General features: G+C 45.5%; 1 protein-coding gene across 3 annotated transcripts; it reads right to left on the minus strand.

Annotated features, from left to right (window-relative positions):
- Window positions 1–28: 28 nt before the first annotated feature.
- LGALS8 (galectin 8) lies at window positions 29–25,813 on the minus strand. 3 transcript variants are annotated; one of them, XM_024761460.1, is made up of 11 exons: window positions 25,574–25,704; window positions 22,676–22,825; window positions 11,107–11,195; window positions 9,990–10,200; window positions 8,948–9,067; window positions 8,072–8,128; window positions 7,271–7,297; window positions 7,038–7,149; window positions 6,453–6,573; window positions 5,552–5,717; window positions 29–2,801 (listed from the first exon to the last, which is right to left on the minus strand). In XM_024761460.1, exons 2-11 carry the CDS (start codon window positions 22,718–22,720, stop codon window positions 2,652–2,654), a joined length of 1,098 nt encoding a protein of 365 aa, XP_024617228.1. In that variant the 5' UTR covers window positions 22,721–22,825; window positions 25,574–25,704; the 3' UTR covers window positions 29–2,651. The 3 variants fall into 3 exon arrangements, with proteins under 3 accessions (XP_024617228.1, XP_024617226.1, XP_024617227.1); XM_024761458.1 differs by lacking the exon at window positions 7,038–7,149 and having other exon boundaries at window positions 6,453–6,541; window positions 25,574–25,813; XM_024761459.1 differs by lacking the exons at window positions 7,038–7,149; window positions 25,574–25,704 and adding an exon at window positions 24,864–25,558 and having other exon boundaries at window positions 6,453–6,541.
- Window positions 25,814–26,257: the final 444 nt, after the last annotated feature.

The raw sequence follows: 26,257 nt of genomic DNA on the forward strand, positions 1-26,257 counted from the left end.
TGGTCTTTTCTGAGTGATGTTATTACCATTACATACATGATTAATTTTAGCACCCAAAGCTAACCCCCGTTTAGACTGTAAAGCCTTAACTTTCCTGGTAAAGGACTATCTTTTGTACGTGGTATCCGTGTCAGAGATTTCACTCAAAGCAGCTTTTTACTTCAAGAAAATGAGAGTCATTCAGCACCCAACAAGAATGCTTTCAACTGTAAAGCCATTTGGACTTTTACTTTTCATTTTGGGTAGATGACACTTCAGTCTTAATTTCTGCGTGTGCTCATGGAGGGGAGTAGTTGTGGGATGCATTTTCTGCTCTAGAATATGATCGTCTCTCCTTTATCCTTCAGTCTTTGGGGGGCAGGGGGTGGAGGCAGTAGGCTGTTTATAAAACAGCCACACCTCATTGCTCCCACAAATAACGAGGGCTCAGAAACACCAGGTGGTAAGAGGGAGCCCCTTCAGGGTTAGAAATGCTCACATTTCTATCGGTGGAGCCCCTTCAGGGTTAGAAATGCTCACATTTCTATCGGTGGTTAACCAAGGATTACTTTTATGAGGAAAAAAGTAAACAACAGATTTTTTTTCAAAGCTTTGAAGTTCTCTAATCTCTATACTATGTCATGGTGAAGCTGCAAAGTGAGGGCGCAAATAAAAGTAAACAAATCTGCCTTTATTTTGTTTAAGGCATTTTATCTATTTATGCCTTTTTAAAATTTAAGGCCTCTAAGCACTGTTCCATAGGTGTTCAAATCAAGTCTGAAAGCCCTTGATCTAATTTAATACAGAAACTTAGTGTGGAATTGTGACAAGCAAAGGCTGATTTGCAGTCTGGAGACAGCTTGCTAGGAACACGTATTTCTCTTTATGAAACATCTCGACAGGATTCACTAATAAATGCTAATGGCTTCTTTTCAAAAAAAATCTTAAGATTTTGTATTTATTCTATCAAAGAAATGGTCAGACTTCCTAGTATCATCCACATAAAATGAAAATGAACTATGTTTAAGACTTACAGGAAACAAGGTAAGTGGGCTTTTCTTTTGTCCTAAGTGGTCCACCGTTTCCACCATCTGCCAGGCCCTCTGATGTTCTTTTCCGGAGGAAAAAGAAACCTTGGATACTAGACCCTTCTTGCCTTCTGCAGCTTTCCCAACATCCTCTCCTCCACCGGTGTTTTTTTGTTTTAGCTTGGCAAGACTGAGCATAATAAATTAATATGAAAAGGTGGGAAAGAATTAAGTGCTACACTGAGTACTTTTTAAAAGTAAGACTGGTAAAACAGTATTTTTTCCACTATAGGGATACAAATAATACCTAACCAAAAGCTGTTATGAAAATATTCCCAAATCCTGGCAGAATTCAGCCCAGCGATTTAATATAAAATGATCTGACTGATCTAGCTTTTTACCTCCCCACTCCCAAGGCTTTGAAATTCCCTGTGACAAGATCTGACCTGTAAGAATTCTACAAAGAACTTCTGCCAACTCTCTTCAAAGAATAACAGAAAAAATTACAGAAATGCAACACCGTTTAACTTGCCAATACAGGTTTGATTTTAATCACTGAAGGGAGAACAGCGTTTTGATCTCAGTCACTAACGATGACGGGGTCGTCTTAGAAGAGGAGAGGCAGTGCTGGTCTGCGTGCAGACAAGCAGCAGGCACACACGGCCTCTCTCCTTCACTGGTCTCTGCTGGTGTATTTTACTTTCTGATAGGGCCTGTTCTATAATCAATCACTAAGGCTAAGCTTGACATTGCTTTGTTACCCACAAACATTTTACAAATTGAATCCATCTCTCGTCTACCTTAAACTTTCAGAGGAGACCTCTGACTCACCCTAAATCCCAATATTCTAAAATAAGCATTTACTGGTACAGAAGATCAGTGGCCTGGAGATGGACATCAAGTTAATTTCAGCACCATTTGGTTTTGTTCGTTTTGCTTTGTTTTTTGCCTCTATCTTGTGCTGTGTTCAGATCTCATAATGGTAATTATTTGGTAATGCTTACAGCTAGAAGATATAGATATTATGCTAAAGAAAACTGTCAGATGTAGGTCAACATCAATCCTCTCAATTACAGGATACGATCAAACACTGGGTATGAAGGGCAGCACTGCAGGAAGAGTGGTGTCGCCTATAGTGTCCTCAGGTGATCTAACAGAATAATTCTTTTAAGTGCCTGGTGAGTTTATGTAGTGCGTGGAGGAGAAACAATGGCACAGTGGCAAAGCACGGAAGGTTCTGAGCTGAACAGAACAGGGAACGTACGTGCCTCACTGTGTCCTCCCAGCTCCCAGCACAGTGCTGGCAAAAGACAAGCGCTCCATGCAGGGTGGCTACTGTGTTACAGCAGGCTCTTAATAAACACTTGTTGAATGTGAAGTAGGTTTAAAAAAGAGGCGGCCAGGGTACAGGAGAGAGAGCAGAAAGGCCTGTTATAATAATGGCTATAAGCTGCTGTTGCCTCAAATGTCCTCATTTTTTGCTTGACAAAGTCTCACTGCGTGACATGGACTGAGGACACCCAGTAGGATTTACAGCTCATTTTAACAATATATATAAACCATATCATGAGAGTAAGATGCATTTTAACAAGGCCAGTGTTACAGAAGTCATCTGTATTTCAGTTTTTGTAGCACACCTGTCAGCTACCAGCTCCTTACTTCCAGTAAGTGGATATCGCCATCGATTTCCAGCGTGTCGATATGACTCAGGTCTTTAAATCTGTGTCTGTACTCCAGGCTGTGTACACCGTTTACTGCAACCTTGAATTCTCTAACATCACAATAAATTATCATCTGGAAGGAAAGTATACACAACATTAGTGGTGCCCTGGGCTTAAGAGTTTGTTTCCCGCACACGAACAGGCGTGTCAAGTAAACCATTTGGTTTCCTCTCCCAGCCTGCCAGTGCCGACTCCCTGCTGCAGTTTCCAGGATCTGCCTAACGTGTATCTGTAGTGGCACTTTCTGCCTTGTCCCACTCCAGGAAGTGGCTCTCACGTGCCTGGACCCTCACACTGTCCCCAGGGCCTGCTGGCTTCCTGTCCTCAGCACGCGCCCTCTCCTGCCCTGTGCTCCTGGGGAAGTGGCAAGCCACCCTCCTCGCCGACACCTGGGAAGGAGAAAGTGGCTGACCGTGACACTCGTTCACAGAAGAGCTGGTTCCCAGTCACAGGCTGGTACCAAGGGGCTTGGATCCTCACTTCGCTGCCTCAAACTCTAGGGTCTTGGGCAACTCAGACAATATGAAATCTCAGAAGTTTAGGTCACTTGCTAGGGATTGCAGAGCTGCTTGGTGACCCTGATTCCCATCCTAGCTCAGCACCTCTTGTCTGTTTCTCCAAAGCTCTTCAAAGCTCAGTGTTCTATGAACCTCTGAGTTTTGGAAGAGATTCAGTCCAGAGTCCTCACTGGTGTTAGCCCTTCAGTTAACTGCGATCCTTTTAAATCGCTCGTACACCTAAACCTCTTACTTCTGCTACCATGTTCCCTGTGCCAGTCTGGCCACTGACTACATTTGTTTCTCACCCACACTGCACAGGCCAGTTGGGTGAACCCACACTGTGCTCTCCCCGGCACTCCCCGCCTCCATCCCCGGAGGCCAGACTGAGGCACAAAATCTGGATCTGCAAAGCAGCCAACTGAGTGTATTTTTTCTTTTGCTAGGACTAGCTGCTGGGGGAGATTAGGAAGAGGGGGAAATACCATGGATAACAGCAATAACTGACACAGATGAAGGCGGCAGGGCTATACAGAGAACTGGGGAAAACAGCCATAACTGGGGATTATATGCCCACAACAGTGGTGGAAATCCCAGTTTCAACCAGGTGGAAGGGACCTTTGGTGATGGACATTTAACAAAATCTCAAGAGAACACAAAACACACAGCCTCATGCTCAGAAGGGAAAACAAACCGGCATTAGACGGATGCAGTGGGAAAAGAGTTCTCTAGACTAAGAGCAAGTGCAGAGCCAGCACCTTATGTTACAAATGGAAGAGAAATGGCAGACAGCCTAGTGGACACACTGTTGCAAAACAAAGTACATACATGTAAACATGGAACACCAAGATCCCTCAACCACCTGAACAGCTCCTAAGAACATGAATTTGATAAAGAGCTCACAGATGACATTACAAAACCGAAAGATAGTTTTTAAATGATTCCAGCTGGAACCAGCAAGTGAATCTAAAATGCCACAGAACAGAAGATACTGTTTAAAAGCAAAGCAATGGCTTTAATGGAAAGATCTGAGAATCTCAATGAAAGCCTGTTAAAAAGGCAGGAGTTTAAAGCTATAGGAAAAAAGCTATCACTACAAAAAAACTGACAACAGGGATCCAACATGAGGACAACTACTCTTCCTGAAGCAGAAAACTAACAAAAGGAAAAGATTATTTAAGAGAATGTGTTATTTTCCTCTTTTATTTTGATACAGTAGTCGCAAACTTGGGGCTCAAATAGGCCAGAAAACAGGTCACGAGTTTCCAGTCACCAACCACAAGCATCAGCTTCCTGCCGGAGCAGCCACCTCTCCCTCCAGTGAACCCACGTCACCCTTCACACCCTGACTGCCGCCTGGGTGTCAGGCGCCCCTGTGCTGCCCTTCCGACCTCCAGCGACTGGTCCGTATCATCCCCTAAATCTGTAAAATCCAGATTACCTTCACACCCCCACCTCCTTCTGAATTCCAAATGAGTACCCACCACTTCCAGGGAACCTATGATGAGCTCGCTCCTGTCTGTCACTCCCCAAACCAGGGCACTGCATTAGACAGGAACTTACGGATAAATATTAATGCCAAATCACCACCTTCTGTTCAGCCTGATGTTCACACTTCTAACAACTCTGAGGAGTCTTGCGAGCTCCAGCGGTCCAGAGCACGTGACAGTTTAAAATGCTGGAGAAGCCATGACCGAAATCACTGACCCTAAATGACCACATGAGCAGTGAGTCACGTAAGCTGGGGAGGGCACCCAGCCAACCATGCAGCATCCACGTGGCGAGACTACCCGGAAGCACATCTGGGGAGAGGCTGTGTTAGAATATTCGCATCTTTGGGGGCTCAGGACTACATGCCTTCAAGTCCCGGTAGTCTAAATGTGTCTTTCTTTGAATATATACAAACAGGACCGCCTGGAACAGAGTACTGCCACCTAAGCTGTGTGTCACCGAGACGACGGATAGTGCCGGCAGTCTCATGGCTCCTACGTCCTCATCTTCACTTAGGATTAAACACACTACTCCTGCCCTGAGACAAGGTTCCTGTTCAAATTCCTATTAACTAATATGGGGCTACACAGAAATTGTCATTATGAGAACAAATGTCAGATAATTCCAATGCAAATAACGTGGCACTCGACTGGCTTGGCCATTTATGCTGATTATTTGCGTTATAAAAGACGGCATTCAAAATACAATCTACAAAACCACACACAACCTCCACATATTAAGTTGGACTCAATTTAAATGGACCATTTATCTTGCATCTTACCCCTGCCCGCAGGATTTTTTCCTGTCCCATTTTCAAAAGAGATAATCATCTCACCTCAAAGTACATCCCAGGACTAAAAGGGAAACAGGTAATATTTCTCTCTTCTTCTCCCCAGGACTCCTGAAGAAAAGAATTTCTTACAAATGCTTTAATATTCAGGCGTGGGTTCAGGTGGAGAGCAATATCCCTGGATTTTCCTGATAGCAGATCAACAGCAAAGCTTTTGAGAGAATTTTAAAAAACTAATTAGCCAAGTAGAAGAGAGGAGTCGAGTTTCTGCAATTTTAACAATCAGAATTAAACTCTGATTACACAAAACATGTATACACAAGGACCCAGGAATGCCGACGAAGGTGAAATTTAAAATTCCGAGTCAGCACACTGTTGGTATAAGTATGTTATTTGCAAAATAAAAATATGAAGCGCTTTAAAATCCACGTTTAAGGCTACAGGAAGAAATTAAATGGTCAGAGCAAGTGACCCAAAGGATCACGTCTGCTGCAAGAACAGGGAATCCTTCCAAGCAGGAAGTCTCAGCATTTACAATGCCCTGTTCTTCAAAGTGTACTACTTGCTAGGAAATAGCTCTCATTTCAAGCTTTCAGAACTCTGAACACCTCTGGAAAAGGTTCTAAAAGCAGGAACCTTATAAGACCCATGGCAAGGGGAACGAGCCCTAATAAAAGTGATCTGCTCTCACAGAGCTGCCCTGCAGTTCTACAAGGGTGGGCCTCGTGGACAAAAATGCCACCCTCCTGTCTGGCCACAAAAAGCCTGGGTGCCGCCAACTACTAGTTGTCAGCAGTCTAACTTCATCTGGCTTTAAGTGTCTCACTTTTCAAATGAAGCTTATGACATTAGCCCGACTTACACCTCACGAGATTGTTGACAGGGTTACAGCTGTAAGAGACATGCAGCAGCAGCTGCGTTATTACGGCCACTTACTGATACTGACCCTTTGGCATTTGTATTTACTTCTCCTTTTATGACGACAGTCCGTCCAGGGCCCATTGAGGAGTTCAACCTCGCTACGAATGGCAGAGTCTGCAAAGAAATCCCAGTTAGCATCAGGAAGCCTGCAAAAAGGGATCTTGAGGGGAAACTGCCAAAAGACACTGGGAAATGTTTAAAGGCCATGAACCCCACGAAGGGACAGACCAAGTCTGCCTTGGTCCCAGGTGGGTCCCTGGCTCACAGCAAACACTCCATTTTTCAGACAGTGAAATGAATGGATGTGGGGAGGGACCTGACATCTTCTGCCTGAGTGAAATGCCCTCTGAGAAAGTCACCTCGGCTGGCCTGAAGCGTGCACTGCCTTCAGCCCGGAGGCGAAGCGGCTGAGGTAGGGGGAGCTACAGAAACACACTAATGGCTCAGGGACCTGATGTCCGGTTGACTGATAGCCGTCCAGGACACCAGTGCAAACACAGGGTGGCTGCTTTGGGCTTGTACTGAGGGTAGCGGTTACGCGTATCAGCTAACTAACATTAAGTACTTGTTAGACAGAATTAAGAAAATTTTGGCTCTTCAAACCTTTGACAGTCGGTAGGTAGTATTTTGGAGCAAGTCAAAGTGTGATTGGCCGGCAAACCTTTGCTCTTGGTGTAGACAGTTCTGGGGACGATTTTATAAATGTCTCCTCTATTACTAGGCTGTAGGGAAACAGTTCTGCAATAAGGTATGGAATGAATGAACCTATCTTCCAAGGCTTCAACTATTCATTTCCTGGGCAATCTTATAAAAGGTTCCACATGTTATAGCAAAAATACTTACAAACTGTGACATGCCAGACTTTGGTACCTATTGGAAGAGAAAGACAAAATACAGATGATTGACAGGGAAGAAATACATTTTATAACATGAGCAGTTGGATCTTACTGGCTGTACCACCCAGAGCCTGGGCCGGTAGTGCCTGCTCCACTCCGGGGGGGCACATGCAGGTGGCCAGTGCTTCCTGACCGAGTGCTTTGGAGCTGCAGAGTGCCACTCAGGCTGGGAACAGACTCACTGTCCTGTTCATCTGAATCCTATAGCCTCCGCCACAAGCTGAGCCTTTCCCGAAGGCCACGTGTGGGCTTCAAACACATTTTCCTTGTTCTTCCCAGGGTGCTCCCCAAATGCTGAGATTCTAGTCTGTCTAGGAACGTGCTGAGATCAGTAAGGCCTCACTTTCTCCACACTAATAACAGCAAAAAATGTCTGAACTGCAGTTGTTTCCACAGGGGGAGAAGATACACGTGGAAGTTCGTTTGCCCATGCACTGGCTGTGCTCACTATTTATAAACACCTCCAGACAGCCCTATTCAGCAGTTCAGAGAGTTCTTTGTACAGAAGATTGGTGGGTAGTGGTCAGATCCACTGAGAGTCTAAACAGCAAAACTTATAGCACCTGGCACCCTGAAGTATATGCCTCAATTTTCGAATGATTACTTCCAGCCTATTAATTACTAAAAATATAAGTTTTCATATTAAAAACATAGTGTTTTTAAAACTCAGCCTGCCTGCCACCTAATTTACATGGCAACTAAACAAACATTTTTAAACTGGTGGTTGATTAAGAGATTTAATATTTACATTTTCTTCACTTATCTTTGTCCATTCCAGAGTAGATGCTTGGCTACTTCTTAAATCCTGAAGAAAAGTTCAGATTAATATTTAACATCCATCAGAATTCTAAATATAACCTGCTTCACATATCAAAAAAAATGATAAATGGTATTAAACATGAAAATACGACAGAAAATTATCCAAACATGCATGAACATTAGCAACCTTCTCCCCTCTATCAAGCTGGCAAATGTTAAAATCAGAACTAATGTCAAGAAGAATGTGAGCAGGGGCTTCCCTGGTGGCGCAGTGGTTGAGAGTCCACCTGCCGATGCAGGGGACACGGGTTCCTGCCCCGGTCCGGGAAGATCCCACGTGCCGCAGAGCGGCTGGGCCCATGAGCCATGGCCGCTGAGCCTGCGCGTCCGGAGCCTGTGCTCCGCAACGGGAGAGGCCGCAGCAGTGAGAGGCCCGCGTACCGGAAAAAAAAAAAAAGAAGAAGAATGTGAGCAAATGAATACAGATCTTGAGACTACTTTGTTTTACTCTCTTTGGAGGGCATGTTAGCAATTTCAATCCTAACTTAAAATGCAGGTACCCTTTGACGTCCCGCTTCTAGGAAACAATCCTAGCGAACTGCTCCACTATGCTCCTGCATCAAGGAAACGGCCCCTCTCCAGCTGTAAAGGCTGTTTGTTTTGTTGTTACTGTTTGGGTTTTTGTTGGAACCATGCTAGATTTGAGATCCTACAGACAAGCAAGCCCAGGTCAATGATTAGCATCCTACTAGTCTGAAAGATTTACTTCCAAGAAATTAACACACTAACGAGGAACATATTTACACAGTTTTCAAGAAAACATCACCAAAGACCCCCTGCCACCCCCCCATGGAAGGGGACTGACCGAGCTGAAGCTGAAACCCACGGAGTGAATGATAACTTTGCCATAAATGCCCAGGGTGTCGATCTTCTCTAGGCTGATCCTGTGGGCGTAGATCAGGGTATGTTTTCCATTGACAGCCACCTGGACAAACACAGAAGACAGCCCCCCACCCCCACGAATAAAAGTTAATAAATGCATTTTAGCGGGTACCAGTGCACAGGGCACCTCCCTCTCCCGCCAGATGTCAGTACTTGTCAGGAAGACACGCCGAACACAGTACAGTCTCTGATCTCAAGGAGCTGAAAATCCCATTGGCAAGCAAAAGAAACACAGGAAAAAACCGAAGCTCAAGAGCACGGACAAGCATTAAAAAGAACGATCCAGACCCAAGTACTCCAATGGCTAGAGGAGGGATGAGGGGAGAGAGGAGGTTTAGGGGAGAAGTGCTGGTGGGAGCAGGCTTTGAGGGTCAGAGGGGTCTGCACCTCAGGTGGGGAGTCTCCCCCTGAGCCGTCAAGTCCTCCACAGGCTCGTGGGCCAGGAGGTGGAGGCGCCTCCAGGACCACACACACCCGAGCAAGCAGCGGCAGCACTGACGACATGCAGCGGGGTTGCTATGAGCTCCTCTGGGTCTAGAATCTCAAGATCCTACAGGACTAGGCTGAGGCAGGATGCTACTTTACAAACCCCGACTCCTACGCCCAGATCTCATCTGTCAGTTCAGACTCTCCCACCCTGCGGGTCCTGCTGTCTGGGGTTTACTTTCCCATCCTGAGTGTAAGGCTGTGCCAAGTCAGAAGGAAGCTCAGCCCCGCGAGGAGCAACGATCTAACAAAAGCCCGCTGCACTGGCCTCGCCCTCTGCCGGCACGGCGACCCCAGCAGGGATGCTGGCTGTGCCTGCCTCACAGCAAGGTCCCCGCCGGGCCCTCCTCTAGAGGAACATGATAAAGGCAAACTCTTCCTCTGGATTTAGGACACGCAAGGGTGAGTTCACTCATGTGAAAAGCTTCCCTCGTGCTTATCCTCACGAATGAGGATCTAACCCGTTCTCCAAAACCTGCCTGGAATTTGTCTTTCAGCACCATGATCACGATCTCAAAAGATTTTTCTTTATTGAAAGGCATGTCATAGGTGATCTCTTCCCAGCCCCACTTCTCATTTTTCAGAGTGTTGCAAACAATGCAGTTGGCCCTTCTGAACCGTGGATTGAAATGAAAGGCCACGTCTGCTCGAGGTTTCACGCTGCTGCCACACTGTAAGTCCACCTGGAACCTGAGGAGGGGAGGAAACACAGGCTGCGTGAGGACTCAGGAAGGAAAGCGGCCTCGCAGGCCCGGCAGCGCAGAAACCCAGGCTGAGTGACAGCTGACGGATCTTCTGTTCACTCACATGCTTTTGGTGGCGGTCCACCACAAGCACCCACATTGCCCAGTCTCCCCGCAGGTGCGTTCGCCCAGGTGCCCCAAGCTCTGCCAATGGGGTAGAAGTGAAGTGTGCAAGGAAGACCCCTGGAAACGGTCTCTAAAGTCAGCTGGCATCTGCCTTCTGTCCACCCCCCACCCGTTCCCCCCAAATAGCACATGGTCCCAGGCAGCTACCCAAACACAACGTGAGGACCAGAGTCCTAGCTTCCAGGAACCACGAGAAAGAGGACCTCACCCTGGGATGGCAGGGTGAGAGCGTGAAGAGGCCCACTCCTCCAACAGCTTGCTGGTGCGTGCCCTCAGCCCTCCGGACTGTCCTCTTTAGATGTCACTTTCACATCTTATTTAAACCACTGCTGTTCAGGCATCCACCACATAGAGCCGAGCCCAACTCTAGCTGATACAGCCTCATCCAGACTCTACCCAAAGCATTAGATAAAACCACCCAGAACAGGCCTTAAGAGATGGTGTGGGAATGTAACTAGACTGTGTCCCTGTCATCTGACCACAGTTCCCTTCATTAACCGTATCTCTAATTCTTTATACTAAAATCAGACTTACAAGCAACACACAATCCACATAACCTGTATTTCAGTTTTTCATTCCAATTTCCTCAGCACCGTGGCCGGGGCTGCTGTGAAAGCAAAATCAGGCCTCCGAGTATCCAAATGGTCTCTCCCTCATGATTTTTTGTTGTCCCACAATCACAACGAGTTTATTCTTGTTCTTTTCTCGTCTAACAGAATGACTTTACCTGTCTGAGTCACTAGGAACATGCCCACGTAGTACAATCAAAGTTCCAGGCTCCAACTGCTCAGAAATGGTCCCAACATAGGGGATTATCTAGGAAAAAAATAATTTTAACAAATGTTCATTTACAAAATCAAAAGACTACATTCTTAAAGGCTGCACATAAATATTACTCAGCCATAAAAAGGAACAAAACTGTGCCATGTGCAGAGACGTGGCTGGACCTAGAGACTGTCATACGGAGTGAAGCAAGTCAGAGACAGAAAGACAAGTGTCGTATAGTATCGCTTACATGTGGAATCTAGAAAAACGATACAGATGAACTCATTTGCAAAGCAGAAATAGAGGCACAGACGTAGAGGACATATGGGTAACAGCGGGAAAGGGGGAGTGGGATGAATTGGGATGAGAGGATTGACACATATACACTGCTATGTATAAAATAGATAACCAATGAGAACCTACTGTATAGCACAGGGAATTCTACTCAGTGCTCTGTGGTGACCTAAATGGGAAGGAAATCCAAAAAGGAGGGGATATATGTATATATATAACTGATTCACTTTGCTGTAGAGCAGAAACTAACACAACATTGTAAACCAACTATACTCCAATAAAAATTAATTTAAAAAAAAAAAAAAGGCTGCACACAAGTCTGCTCAGACCCTAGCATTTTCCAGGTCCTTCCTCCCCACCATTCAAACAGCTACACCGGAACAACATGGCTAGGAGACTCGCAACACCTGCACACCACTCCGAGTTCTTTAGGAAAAGACACATATTATTCACAGTACTTTTTATGTGGCTGGGGGTTCTGTGACATGCCACACCCCACCCCTCCGTCCTTCCTAAAGTTCCACTGATCCCAACAGCAGGATCCAGAAGAGGCCAGGCCCTAGGCCAGTGCTGACAGAGCTAATGATAAGCCCTTACTGCCTGCAGAGGGTGCTCCAAATGCAGCCACTCTGCTGCAACTGGGATTGCGTGCCTCGCCTTCCCTGCTGGGCTTCCAAGCTGCACCCCACAGGGTACTGCCAGGAACCAGAGAACTGCATGATCTGAAGGACGTGCTGTGGGTGCCTGTGGATCTCTCAAGACACAGCACCTCCGTACTCCGCCTGGTCCAGGGTGCAGGCCTGGGCCCCGACTGGTGGTCCCACACAGGATTCGGGTCTCCCCCTCCCCCCTAATCAGCTGGAAGCCAGCCTCTCTGTCTGGGGCCTGACATGATCAGATCTTGTCACTCCCCTCCCCCCGATGCTCCACCCTCCCCCAGGTGATCCGCCATCCTCCCGGGCCACTGGCTATGTGGATGCATCTCCTGCACCACAACCACCTCCCTCTTCCCCCTGGGAGCCTCTGACCGCACCAAGCAGGCCAGACACCAGCATACCTTACACCAAGCTCACCCGGGTTACATCTATGCTAAAATTGATCCAGGGTAGCTCTGATTGTCAAGAAGAAGGAAATAAAACAAGAGAGGTCGTATAAAAGTAGTTGTAAATCAGTGGCTCATCGGCTGAAAATCTCAGCTCAAGCACAACCTCCTCTGTGGAGCCTTGCTCAGACTCCCTGGGCCAACTGAGTTAGCCGCCCTCTGAGGGTCAATCAGGGCACTCTGTACTCTGTTCACTTGCAAACAAATGCCTACACTGCGAGCTGCATGGGGCAGGACTGGGTCGTCACCTTTACACCCCCAGGACAGAGGTCAAGAGATGATCAATAATCACTTGGTGAATGAAGGAGCTCTCACCAGCCCGGAAACTGGGCTCTGGCAGGCCTCACGTGCAAAGGAGCAGCAACTAAGTGGCTGCTGAATGCAGTGTTGCTGCCTTAAGCAATAAGACAAGAAATCACCAAATCCAGTTGTCATCTGGTGTCACGGCAACTGCTGAAAGCAGCATGGGGGAGATGAACAAGCTTATCAGACCAGAAAACGAAAAGCATAACAGATGTATAGAGCATGGCTACAGCTGCACCTCAGAGTGGATGGTTTTCATGTATACAGAATGTGGAAGCAATTACTCCTCTTGGCCACAGCCCAAGAATAAATAGCAGCATGTTCCATTTTCTAAATCTCTTAATAAAATGAGAACAGTTTTTGTAACTTGAGATTTTTTTATATGTTCAACTTGTATTTATGCAGATTATTTAATAACACAAAAATGTCAGTGATATAATTTCCAGTGAGAAAGTGGCCTACAAAACCCCATACAGCACGGTCTTAACCAAGTTAATAATAAACATTAAAAGGGAAAAAGAGGGAGGGAGACGCAAGAGGGAAGACATATGGGAACATATGTATATGTATAACTGATTCACTTTGTTATAAAGCAGAAACTAACACACCATTGTAAAGCAATTATACCCCAATAAAGATGTTTAAAAAAAAAAAAAGGGAAAAAGAAAACACTGTAAAGAAATAAGCCAAAAGGGAGCTTCAAGATGGCGGAAGAGTAAGACGCAGAGATCACCTTCCTCCCCACAGATACATCAGAAATACATCTACATGTGGAACAACTCCTACAGAACACCTACTGAACGCTGGCAGAAGACCTCAGACCTCCCAAAAGGTAAGAAACTCCCCAGGTAGGGCAAAAGAAAAAAGAGACAAAAGAATAGGGACGGGACCTGCACCAGTGGGAGGGAGCTGTGAAGGAAGAAAGGTTTCCACACACTAGGAGCCGCTTCGCGGGCGGAGACTGCGGGCGGTGGAGGCGGGGAAGCGTCAGTGCCACGGAGGAGAGCACAACAACAGGTGCGGAGGGCAAAGCAGAGAGAGATTCACGCACAGAGGATCAGTGCTGACCAGCACTCACCAGTGCAAGAGGCTTGTCTGCTCACCCGCCGGGGCGGGCGGGGCTGGGAGCTGAGGCTCGGGCTTCGGAGGTCAGATCCCAGGGAGAGGACTGGGGTTGGCTGCGTGAACACAGCCCGAAGGGGGCTAGTGCGCCACAGCTAGCTGGGAGGGAATCCAGGAAAAGGTCTGGAGATGCCGAAGAGGCAAGAGACTTTTTCTTGCCTCTGTTTCCTGGTGCGCCAGGAAAGGGGATTAAGAGCGCTGCTTAAAGGAGTTCCAGAGACGGGCACGAGCCGCGGCTAAAAGCGTGGACCCCAGAGACAGGCATGAGACGCTAAGGCTGCTGCTGCCGCCACCAAGAAGCATTAATATTTTTTAGTTCAATAACTTTTATTTTATCCTCTTTCTTTCTATTTTTTCTCCCTTTCATTCTGAGCCGTATGGATGACAGGTGCTTGGTGTTCCAGCCAGGCATCAGGGCTGTGCCACTGAGGTGGGAGAGCCAACTTCAGGACCCTGGTCCACAACGTCAATGCAGAGAAAGCTTTCAACAAAATTCAACACCCATTTATGATAAAAACCCTGCAGAAAGTAGGCATAGAGGGAACTTTCCTCAACATAATAAAGGCCATATATGACAAACCCACAGCCAACATCATCCTCAATGGTGAAAAACTGAAACCATTTCCACTAAGATCAGGAACAAGACAAGGTCGCCCACTCGCACCACTATTATTCAACATAGTTTTGGAAGTTTTAGCCACAGCAATCAGAGAAGAAAAAGAAATAAAGGGAATGCAAACTGGAAAAGAAAAAGTAAAGCTGTCACTGTTTGCAGATGACATGATACTATACATAAAGAATCCTAAAGATGCTACCAGAAAACTACTAGAGCTAATCAATGAATTCAGTAAAGTAGCAGGATCCAAAATTAATGCACATAAATCTCTGGCATTCCTATACACGAATGATGAAAACTCTGAAAGGGAGGGAGGGAGATGCAAGAGGGAAGAGATATGGGAACATATGTATAACTGATTCACTTTGTTAAAAAGCAGAAACACCATTGTAAGGCAATTATACTCAAATAAAGATGTTAAAAAAAAAAAGAGATAAGCCAAAAATATTACAGCACTTTTCTTGAGGGATGACATTGTAATTTTCTTCTTCATATAGTTGTATATTTTCCAGATTTATATAATAAGCACTTATAACCACAGATTTTTTAATTATATATTTAATTTTAGGGTGAGAGTTTTTCTTTTTAATTGAAGTATAGTTGATTTACAATGCTGTCCCCATGTCTGCTGTACAGCAAAGTGCAAAGAGCTTTTTGAGACCAACCATCTATTCCCATCACTGCTAATAGATTGTTACAACTGTTAATGAGTTGTTCCAGTCTGAGAAACAACTGCGCTGCAAACTTGGGCCATTTGCTGTTTCAGTTGTCCATATTAACGGTCTACTTAGGAAAGTACCCTAACTTATATCAACAATACTCAACTTTTTTGGACCATGTGAAGGAAACAAATGCCCGACAGCCCGCTCACTTACTCACAAACATTGCTCCTGAGGAAAGGGAGAAGGGTGGTTTTCTAGGCAACTCCAAGCTTTGAGGCTTTGTTGTTTCAAAAATAATTGATGTAAAACAATAAAGTTCAGATCTGAACACACTAGAGACAATACCATAAGCTTAAGCCCTAGTTAGGTTTGGTGTTACCTGCCCAAACATCCTAGCTGATTCATATTGCTTTGCCTTTTTTATGTCATTCATTAAATGTCTGCTCTACACCAGGGTCATGTTAAGGTAGCCTGCAGGTGGAAAGAAGTATGAGTCCCGTCCATCCGGAAGGAACTGATACAGTTGGGAAGAAGTCAGATACCTATGGAAAGATTAGAGTGGAAATGTGATACTGTTTAGCGGTTCAAATTGGAATCTCCTTCCACAGGTGGAAAATCGTCTACCTTATAAACATGAGACCTCATCTGAACTGTGGCGAGAGCATACGATGAAAATCTGTCCATCAGTACCCCCAGCTTAGACTCTGAGTTAGAACTCGTGACAAGCAGCAGCCAGAATCATGCAGTATTCACTCTGGCCAGGGGGCAGCAGCTACATCTAGGGTCGGAGGCAGCAGTGGCACCGGTCGTGTCGCCAGTGCAAGAAGTACCACGTTTGTTCAGTGGTGGCGACAGACGTCTCTTAGTGAGAACAGCCCTGCAGCCTGATTTTGGCTGTTGTCTGTGATGCTGTAGTTGACAAGCCTGGTTCTTCAGTCCTGCCTGCTGATAGATATCACTTAATACATTCCTTTTCTGCTTAAATTAGGGGTTGGCTTCCATGTTTACAACCACAAACCCTGACCAATTCAACATCCACAGAAATGGGGCAGTAAGTAAGTGTCGAATAAATGCTTCAGAAAAATGTATAAACAATAATAACTGAGGTGGCCAAAGTTTATAACGAGGTATGATTTGAGCTGGGAAGAATATGGTTAGGCAGAGAGGAGAAGGAAGCCAGTTCAGGTAGAAATGTCCGTTTACAAAAGCAGAGAGGCAGGGAAAGACAAAACGTATCTGGGAGCCAGTAAATAGTAAGGGAGCAATTAAAGACAGAGTTAGGGTCAGATTTTGGAAGGACATAAGGAAAGTGGGGGCTGGGAACAACAATCCAGTGGGGGTAAAATTCACTGGAGGGCAGGGGATTATTTGTGAGACTGACTCCTTCCGGGAAGCCTAGCACAAGGAGATAAGGACATAATCCAGGCTGATGGCGGCAGACACTGAGGAGGAAGGGGAGGCAGGAGATAAACACGAGCTATTTCAAAGGAAGCTGTCTATCCCGGGCCACCACCTACAATGGTAACACTGGGGAAGAAAGATTTCAGAGGGAAGATGCTGAGTTTGGCTTGGAATACTTTTAGTGTAAAGGGTTGGCAGGACATCTAAGAGGGAACATACTGAAAGGAGTGGAACACTCAGGACCAACATTAAGTGAATGGCCAAGACTCAGAAGTCAGAGTAGAGATGATTACTAGGTACAATGAGAGCTACTAGATAAACTGAGAGAGAGGAAAAGTCAGGAGCAAAGCCTCAAAGGCTGTCAGATTAGGGGGTGTGCAGAAAGAGTTAACACAGCACACCTGGCTGCTATCTTTGAAAGGCCTCTGTCCAAGGCTGGCCCATAGCTGCTGTCTAGGAACTTGGATTTGGAGAGAGCACCCACCACCCTAGGTGAGAAGGGTGGGTTACCCACCTAAACTGTTTGTGCAAACACTATGGTTTATGCTAAAAACCTGCTTTCCTGTTTAGAGTCTGGAGTTTGGGTATGTGCTAGGCAGGCGCTATCTACGCACCAAGCCCTCAATAAAAACCCTGGGCAGTGAGTCCCTAATGAGCTTCCCTGGTAAAGAACATTTCACACGTGCTGTCACAACTAGTTGCTGGGAGATTTACGTCCATCGTGTGTGACTCCACTGGCCGAATACCCTTAAAATCCTGCGCTGTTTCCCCCTGGACTTCGCCCCATGTGCCTTTTCCCTTTGTGATTTTGCTTTACATCCTTTCACTGGGATATATCATAGCCATGGGTATGACTCTATGCTGGTGAATCATCAAAACTGAGGGTGTGTGGGAGACCTCGATGCAGGGGGTGAGAAGAGAAAGAAGAGAGAAGGATCCATCAGAGAGGGCAGGTGTATCAAGGAAGTCGATTTCAAAAATGGGAGGACTGTCAATGTCTTTAACATGGAAAAATAAGGAATATCCCCCCAGCTGCCCCCCAAATGATACTAAAATGGATATCATACACTCTGATCCAGTGATTCCACTTCTACAGATTTATCCTGTAAAACACTAGCACATGCGCAGAAAGATGCATCTACAAGGATGTACAGCACAGCACTGGATACAATCATGAAAGGAAATAGCTCTTTAACCGGGGACTGGTTAAATAAGTTACAGTACATCCATACAGTGGACAAATTATGCAGCCATTAAAAATAAGTGAGTAGGGCTTCCCTGGTAGCGCAGTGGTTGAGAGTCCCCCTGCCGATGCAGGGGACACGGGTTCGTGCCCCGGTCCGGGAAGATCCCACATGCCGCGGAGCGGCTGAGGGCCCGTGAGCCATGGCCGCCGAGCCTGCGCGTCCGGAGCCTGTGCTCCGCAACGGGAAGGGCCACAGCAGTGAGAGGCCCGCATACCGAAAAAAACCAAAAAAACAAAAAAACAAACAAACAAAAAAAATAAGTGAGTAAACTCTAAACATGCTGGTATCTGCAAAATGTGTTAAATGAAAAAAAGCAAGGTATAGCAGTTTATACGGTATGATACATTCATGTAAAGAAACAGGGTATACAAAAGGTGACACACACAACACATGCACGCACAACACACATATTCTCAGGAAGGATATACAAAAATCTGGGAGGAAATGATTGCCTTTAGGGAGGACAATTGAGCCCCAGGTAGAAGGAAAATTCATGTTTTAATGAAACCCTTAAATACTGCTTGAAGTTTTAAAAATGATTTACACATATTTTTCTTTATACTTTTAAAATAATAATAAAAAAGGAAAAGCCACTGAGTTTGATGACATCAATGAATTTAAAATTTTAAAGACAGATTATCTTCAAACTGTTAGGGGCTTGACAGCGTGGAAGGACACTGAGAGAAACGGAAAACCACAAAACGGAAGCTGGTTTGGGAAGGACGATGGGAGTTTCATTTTGAACTCACAGTCTTCAAGGGCTGGCAGGGCATCTAAGAGGGCTGGAGACTCACCCTGGGTGAGAGGGCAGAACTGTACGCAGACGGTATGCAAACTGTATTCACATTCTGGTCAGTAAAGACATCAGAGAAATAAAGACAGACACTGAAGACAAGACTGATAAAGAAATTAAGAGAGTGAAAAATCAGAGGGCAGGGAGGGATAAATTAGGCGCTTGGGATTAATAGATACACACTATTATACATAAAATAGATAATCAACAAGGACCTACTGTAGAGCACAGGGAACTCTACTCAATATTCTGTAATAACCTATGTGGGAAAAGAATCTGAAAAAGAATAGATATATGTATAACTGATTCACTGTGCTGTATACCTAAAACTAAAAGAACATTGTAAATCAACCATACTCCAATATAAAATTAGAATAAAAAAAAAGAATTAGGATTCAGAAAAAAAAAAAAATCAGAGGGCAGAGCCATGGTGAGGAAATTAAGGCAGCAGAAATCGACTCTCTCAAGACGGAGGTCAGGGACTTCCCTGGTGGTCCAGTGGTAAAGAATCTGGCTCCTGAGGCAAGGCATGCGGGTTCGATCCCTGGTGGGGGAGCTAAGATCCTACGTGCCGTGGGGCAACTAAGCCCGAGTGCCACAAACTACAAGGCCCACACGCTCTGGAGCCAGCGCCCCACAACTAGAGAGAGAAAACCCACACAACTCTAGTCACAACTAGAGAGAAGCCCGCGCACCACAATGAAAGATCCCGCGTGCTGCAACTAAGACACAACACAGCCAAAAATAAAAATAAAAAATAAATAGAATATTAAAAAAACAAAAAAGGTAAGTCAGCAAAAGAAGAACAAGGGAACAAAGACGGGGAAGGACCTTCAGAGGTTAAAAAGAAAAGATTTTATTGTTTTGTTTTGTAAGGCTAAATTGCAAGGTAGAAACGGAGGTACTTAGAATACTAAGGAAAAAAGGATCAGTGTGGAAGTAAGGTTCTGAAGGAAATTGGAACCGATGAGCTTTTCAGGGCCAGGTGGGATTAATGTTAATAAGTGGTTTGTTAACTAGGAGTGACAACCCATCAGTTTAATTTCTAAATAACTTCTCAACTAACACTTAATCACGTTTTAACTCTATAAACAGCAATAATAAAATATTTAAGCAGATATTGAGTTGCCAAACAAGAGATTTCACTGAGGGCATTTCTGATATGAAGATACCGCCTTCCAAATTATTCACTCAATTTGAGCGGAAAGAAAACTGAGCCGGGCTCCTCTGGCGGTGCAGTGGTTAAGAATCCACCTGCCAATGCAGGGGACATCGGTTCGAGCCCTGGTCCAGGAAGATCCCACATGCCGCAGAGCAACTAAGCCTGTGCACCACAACTACTGAGCCTGTGCTCTAGAGCCCATGAGCCACAACTACTGAGCCTGCGTGTCACAACTACTGAAGCCCATGCACCTAGAGCCCGTGCTCCACAACAAGAGAAGCCACCACAATGAGAAGCCCATGCTCTGCAATGAAGAGTAGCCCTCGCTTGCCACAACTGGAGAAAGCCCACGTGCAGCAACAAAGACCCAACGCAGCCAAAAATAAAATAAAATTAATTTTTTTAAAAAAAGGAAAAGAAAAGTGAGCCGGACTTTTTTAAGTCTTGAAATTCTATCAACTGAACTAGTCAATGAAATATACTAAGTAGGAAAAAATTACACAGGCCAGTTATACAATTTATCTTTTCCAAGAGTTAATATGGACAGAGGGCTTCCCTGGTGGTGTAGTGGTTGAGAGTCCGCCTGCTGATGCAGAGGACATGGGTTCGTGCCCCGGTCCGGGATGATCCCACATGCCGCGGAGCGACTGGGCCCGTGAGCCATGGCCGCTGGGCCTGCGCATCCGGAGCCTGTGCTCCGCAACAGGAGAGGCCACAACAGTGAGAGGCATGCGTACCGCAAAAAAAAATATATATATATATCTATATGGACAGAATTTGTCTACCACAATTTAAAAAATATATTTTAAGTCATTTTTATTGAATTAATTTTAATAACACTGTTTTACCTGGTTGGCAGCTGCCCCAAACCAAACTAAAACAAAGTCATTGTGAATGTTATTCAACATCCAGCTTGTTTTTGGAATATATTGTTACAATAGTTACACTCTTCTAAAAAAATAGTTACACTTTCGACATCACATAAGTAAACAGAGCATACTATATTATTCAAAAAGATTTTATGCATTTCATTTAAAAAATCATTTTGCAAGAGGCTTCAGCTTTATCATTGACACATTCTGTACTTCATGCTCTCAAAATAAAAAAGTGCCCTAAAGCTAAGTTTTTTACTGATATTAATGAATAGTATTCAGGGTTATACGAACTAAAATTTAACATTTTACGGTATAACAGGCAATAAATGTGGACCAAAACTTTGGAAAGATTAAGAAATAAAAACAGAAAGATGGCAGTTCCCTGTCTTAACAAGGCTTAATAAAGAGTATAGCAGAAACTCAATAAACACTTCCCTGTTGTTGAACTGATCACTAACAAAGTAACCAGAATGCAACAAAATATTTACTTTGGAAAGTTATCATGACCTATCCTCAGAACAGCACAAGGCCACCGGGAGCCCTGAATGCAGCTGCTGCTCGAAAGCAGCACTACTACTGCAGGCCCCTGTCCTCAGGAAATGAAACGTCAGCTGATTTTTGTTTCAATTCTGTAGTCGAGGGTGCTAACCCCAGAAATTACAGGAATCATCATTACACTCTAATACCAAGACATGCAGGAATTTTAAGCTATAAAATTATTTTCTAAATAACATTCAAATAGGACATCTCTGTGATGAAGGGCAGAGCCGAAGGGCATTAACCCGACCATCCAAGCCTCCTGGCTTGCACCAACATTACTTCAGTCCCCCTTGGCAGGCAGCGTTTTTTTTTTTTTTAAATCTTCGCAGAAAGTCAGTCTACAACTTTGAGGTGTTTTTAACTCTTAAGATGCGCAAAATTATTTTAAATGTCTAGCTGACTTCAAATTCAGCAAGTCTTCCTTTTTAAACATATGATTGAAGGCTATATCTTCTAAGCCTCATTCCTGCACAATGACAGTAAACCTTAGGGGAAAAAAAAAAAGAGCTACAGCTACAAAGTAAATAACAAAAAATTGAATCCACTTACACTAATAAGACTGGTTTAAAGCCTTACTTGAAGCCTTACCAAGAATCTCCTATAAAGGGTTTACAAGAAAAAACAAAAAACGGCAGCAACTTTATCTCAGACCTAAATTCAGGATTCAGCTTCAGACACATGGAAACCAGACATTTCTAAAGATTCTCACACCACATGAAACTGAACAAGTTCATTACTTCCCAGGATGTACAATGAAATTTCCAGCAATTACATTCAGGGGTTCCTGGACCAGCCTGAGGCTGGGACGTGACCATTAGTTTTTCTCATTCTCCATCTCACCACTGGCTTTTGACATTCCCCTGCTCAACTACCAAGCAGGATTTGAAAGGCAGAGGGAAAAGCTGAGAAATTAACTTCTCGTGAACAGGCCTAATTTAAAAAGAAAATTAAAATGTGTAGACAAAGAAATCCACTTTCCCCTGAAAATTATGTCTTAGGATGGTCTGAGCCTTCCCTCCACTGTCCTCCCACGTTCTCCGTTCATAACACGTCTCATCGTCTTATACAGTTGACCCTTGAACAACACAGGTTTGAACTGTGCAGGTTTGAATCCACTTATACTCAGATTTTTTTCAGTAAACACACACCACCTGATGGGCGGTTGGCTGAATCCTCAGATGCAGAACCTTGGGTACCGAGGAGGGCTGACTAGGGAACTTAAACATCTGTGGAGCTCCAAGGGCTGGATCTGGTTTTCAGTCAGGGCCCACTGCAGTCCCACCACATAGCAGGTGCTTTATGTTTACTGAATTTTACTTCTGCCCCTACCCCCCAGCAGTGGATAATGACTATCCAGTTGGACTTGCTCTCAACCCTGGCATAGGCAAAAAGTGATTTTATAGAAATTACTTACCGGGTTACAGACGACATTCTGTAGACTGTTTAAGGACAACATCATTCTTTTCCACCTTACTGTTGACTGGGGTCTCTCTTTTGGGTATGGTCTAAGATTTTAAACAAGTTTCATTTAAAGAATTCCCAGATTGAAACTGAGGCACCTGACCTGTGTAAAATCAAAATAGAGGGAAAGGAAAATAAGCACCATTTTTCTTCATAACTATTTTTAAGTACATAAATTATTTTACTGATATTTACCAAATAACAGGATGCTATAACAAAGATCTGACTCCAGTTCTTATCTAATGTACTTTACTAAATAATTTTGTATTATGAGTACAGGAAATATTGATTTTAAAACTACATCAGTAGAAAACTTCTAATTTGGAAAATTTATTAAAAATACTTATTAATGGGAGTTCCCTGGTGGCCTAGTGGTTTCACTGCTGCGGTCTGTGTTCAATCCCTGGTTGGGGTACAGGGATCCCGCAAGCCAGGCGGCACAGCCAAAAAAAAACAGAAACAAAAACTTGCTATTAAAATACTATATCAAATAATAGCAAATACTCCTGTACAGCTATCTGAGATATTCATTTAACTTTTCTCATCTGTATAATGAGAATAACAGTATTCACCTCACAGGTTTGTTCTGTGGATTAAATGAATTAATAAAGCAATGGAATAGTACATGCTTTATAAGTTTTATCTATTGTTATTAGTAGAAGGGATTGCTCTTCCTCCTCCAAATTAAACAAGTCAAAAGGAAAAAAAAATCCAATGCCTCAAATATTAATTTCCATGTGGCTAAAAAAAAGATAAAAGCTTTAAAGGTAAAAGTACCCATCAGTACTACATATAACAGCTCCAGGGAAGACTTGAAGACTAAGCAGAACCAAAAGAGAAATGAAACTCAAGCTTCCTACATTTTACTTCCTCCGATTCTGTCATTATACCAAAGGGCAATACGCACTGATCACATGTATTACTTTTTCTCTATTAAGAAAAAACTGCATCTCCAACCCCGGATGTAACATAAACTGAGTGGTTAAGTTACAGCAAGAGGTGTTAGCTGAGCAGATGCAGGTTGTGAAAGAATTCACAGAAGTATTAACAAGGGAAGAAAAGAAAGTTTTTATTCACTTTCCAAGGGAGGAAAGGGGCCAGACACATAGAGTGGCATCGGCCCTGAAGGGTGGCGGTCTGAGTCTTTTAACGGGTTTCAAAGGGCAAAGTGCAGGAAAGAGCGGGTGGGTTCACATCTATTTTGGCCCACAGTTGTATTCTGGCTTGCTGTGTCTCTATAGGATGTGGTTTTTCTGAGAATCTGTAACTTTTTGTCTTCAGTAATTTTTCAGTCCTTGGGTGTCTCAAAGAGACATGATAGTGGCCTTTGACAGGCATTACTCTATTTTGAGCAATGTCAGATGGGCTCACAAGAGGGATTTTGCAGGTGTAATTAACATCAGCTGATGTCAAGATAGGGCGATTGTCCTGGATTAACTGGTGGGCCCAATGTAATTACATGAGCCCTTAATAAACAAAGAAGCCTGAGAGATGCGGTAGCAGAAGAAATCAGAGATTTGAAGCCTGAGAAGGATTCAACACATTCTTGGTGGCATTTCGATGGAGTGCGGGTGGGCACACACGGAAACTGCAAGAAGGAAACAAACCTGGAAAACAAACTAAAGTATCCCGGAAGTTGATTCTTCCCCAGAGAATAGAGCCCAAACTGGATAACACCTGAACTTCAGCTTGTGACACCCTAATCAGAGTACTCAGCCTGGTCCGCCTAATTTTATTTTTGGTCCCCCTAATTTTTTTTTTTTTTTTTGCGGTACGTGGGCCTCTCACTGTCGTGGCCTCTCCCGTTGCGGAGCACAGACTCCACACGCGCAGGCTCAGCGGCCATGGCTCACGGGCCCAGCCGCTCCGCGGCATGTGGGATCTTCCCGGACCGGGGCACGAACCCGTGTCCCCTGCATCGGCAGGCGGACTCTCAACCACTGCGCCACAAGGGAAGCCCCGGTCCCCCTAATTTTTGATCTAAGATCTATTAAGAAAATAAGTGGGTGTAATCAAAACATCAAGTTTTATGCGCTAAATGTATACAATTTCTATTTGTCACATATACCCCAATAAAGCTGGGAAAACAAAAACCCTGCAACCCTCTTGGTTTATAAATGTAACCCCATCTATTAACTTACACATTAGTCAAAACTGTTTTGCTCCATCAAACTTGGGAAGCATCAACAAGAGCAAAAACAAAGGATACAGAGATGCCACAGCCACATTCATAATTTACATCGTTAGTAGAGAGTGACCCAATTTAAGCCACGGGCCCGAGTGAAACCAATCATTCCCAGAAACATCCACAGGCACAGGTCCTGGTATTATTAACTCTTCGTTCGCTTCCCAAGAAGCCATCACGATGCTGTTGCAATTCAGAGGACAAACGTTTCCTAACGTTTCACACTGCAGTAAATGACTGCATTTCAAAAGAGGATGTTCAGAGCCCGGGAGGGCCACGGCGGTCTGTCATTAAATTTAAAGAACCCATCATTTAAAACACCAAGAAGGAAACGTCTCCGGATTCCACTGCGCGAAGGCGGCGCTCGCTCCCGGGCGAGGAGGTCGCACGTGCGAAGACAGCACCGGACGAGGCGGTGGTCGACAGCGGGGCTTCCTCCGGGGACAGCGCCGGTTTGCCCGAGGGCTGCGACTCCCGACCATCCCTCGTCCCCGGGGCGCAGCGCGCGGGACACTGCCAGCCGCCCAGCCCGACCCTCCACGGTGAAGACCCGCGCGACAGGGCTACCGGAGCCGGTCCCGCCCGTCTGACTCTGACACGGGGCCAGAAACACCGCAACCCCTCCTCGGCCGACGAGCCCACCGCCGCGACCGCCCTCCGACTCACCCCAGGACTGTCGTCGCGCTCGGCGTAGGAAGGAGGCTGTTCTCCGGCGGCGGCGCGTTGTCCGGGTTCCCGGCCGGGCGTGCGCGGGCGAGAACGGGAAGCGAGAGGAGTCAGTCCGCCGCCATTTTCTGGTTCGCGCGCCCCTGGCGTCGCCGTCGGCCTTGCGTCTGCGTGTGGGGTGCGCTGGCGGCTCCGTTGGGCTAGTGGCTGGTCCGCTGCTGGCCGCTCCCCCGGCGGGGCTCCCTGCACGGCCTCGGGGACTCGGACCGCCAGTGGCTTGCTGCGAGACGAGCAGAGAGGGAGGGGGCAGAGTGTGTGCTTCCAAAATTCCCGGGTGGATCTGGCCGCCTTTGCCCCGCCGCCGGGGTTGGGGGGCTGGGAAATGGGGAAGAGAGAAGGAGAGACCTTCTGCTCCCTCGGTCCGCGTGTCCCCGGCCTCCAGGGCCGGTGTGGACTTCGCAGAGGCCCCGCTTCGACCCGGTGATGGCCGAGAGGGGCCCACGCGGCCAGAGGGGCCGTCTGTGACCTTCCCTGGTCTCCCAGCTCAGCGGGGTCAGTGCCAGGTATTTCTCAAGGTCTGCTTCCTTGTCTGCCATGGGTTAGAGTCCAAACAGTACATACAGTGCAATAAAAGAGAAGCTGACTTGGAGGCATCCCGGTGTTTTGTTTGCCACACCTTTGGGT

Source organism: Neophocaena asiaeorientalis, unplaced genomic scaffold (genome assembly GCF_003031525.2).
Source record: "Neophocaena asiaeorientalis asiaeorientalis breed wild unplaced genomic scaffold, Neophocaena_asiaeorientalis_V1.1 scaffold166, whole genome shotgun sequence".
In the NCBI taxonomy this organism is placed as follows: domain Eukaryota; kingdom Metazoa; phylum Chordata; class Mammalia; order Artiodactyla; family Phocoenidae; genus Neophocaena; species Neophocaena asiaeorientalis.

Coding starts and splice junctions, on each gene's coding strand:
- LGALS8 (XM_024761460.1), bottom strand. CDS start 22,720: ATGATGTTGTCCTTAAACAGTCTACAGAATGTCGTCTGTAACCCG. Junction 11,196..22,675: donor AGAATGTCGTCTGTAACCCG/GTAAGTAATTTC, acceptor TTTTTTTCCTAG/ATAATCCCCTATGTTGGGAC. Junction 5,718..6,452: donor GTAAATACAAATGCCAAAGG/GTCAGTATCAGT, acceptor TTCTCTCAAAAG/CTTTGCTGTTGATCTGCTAT.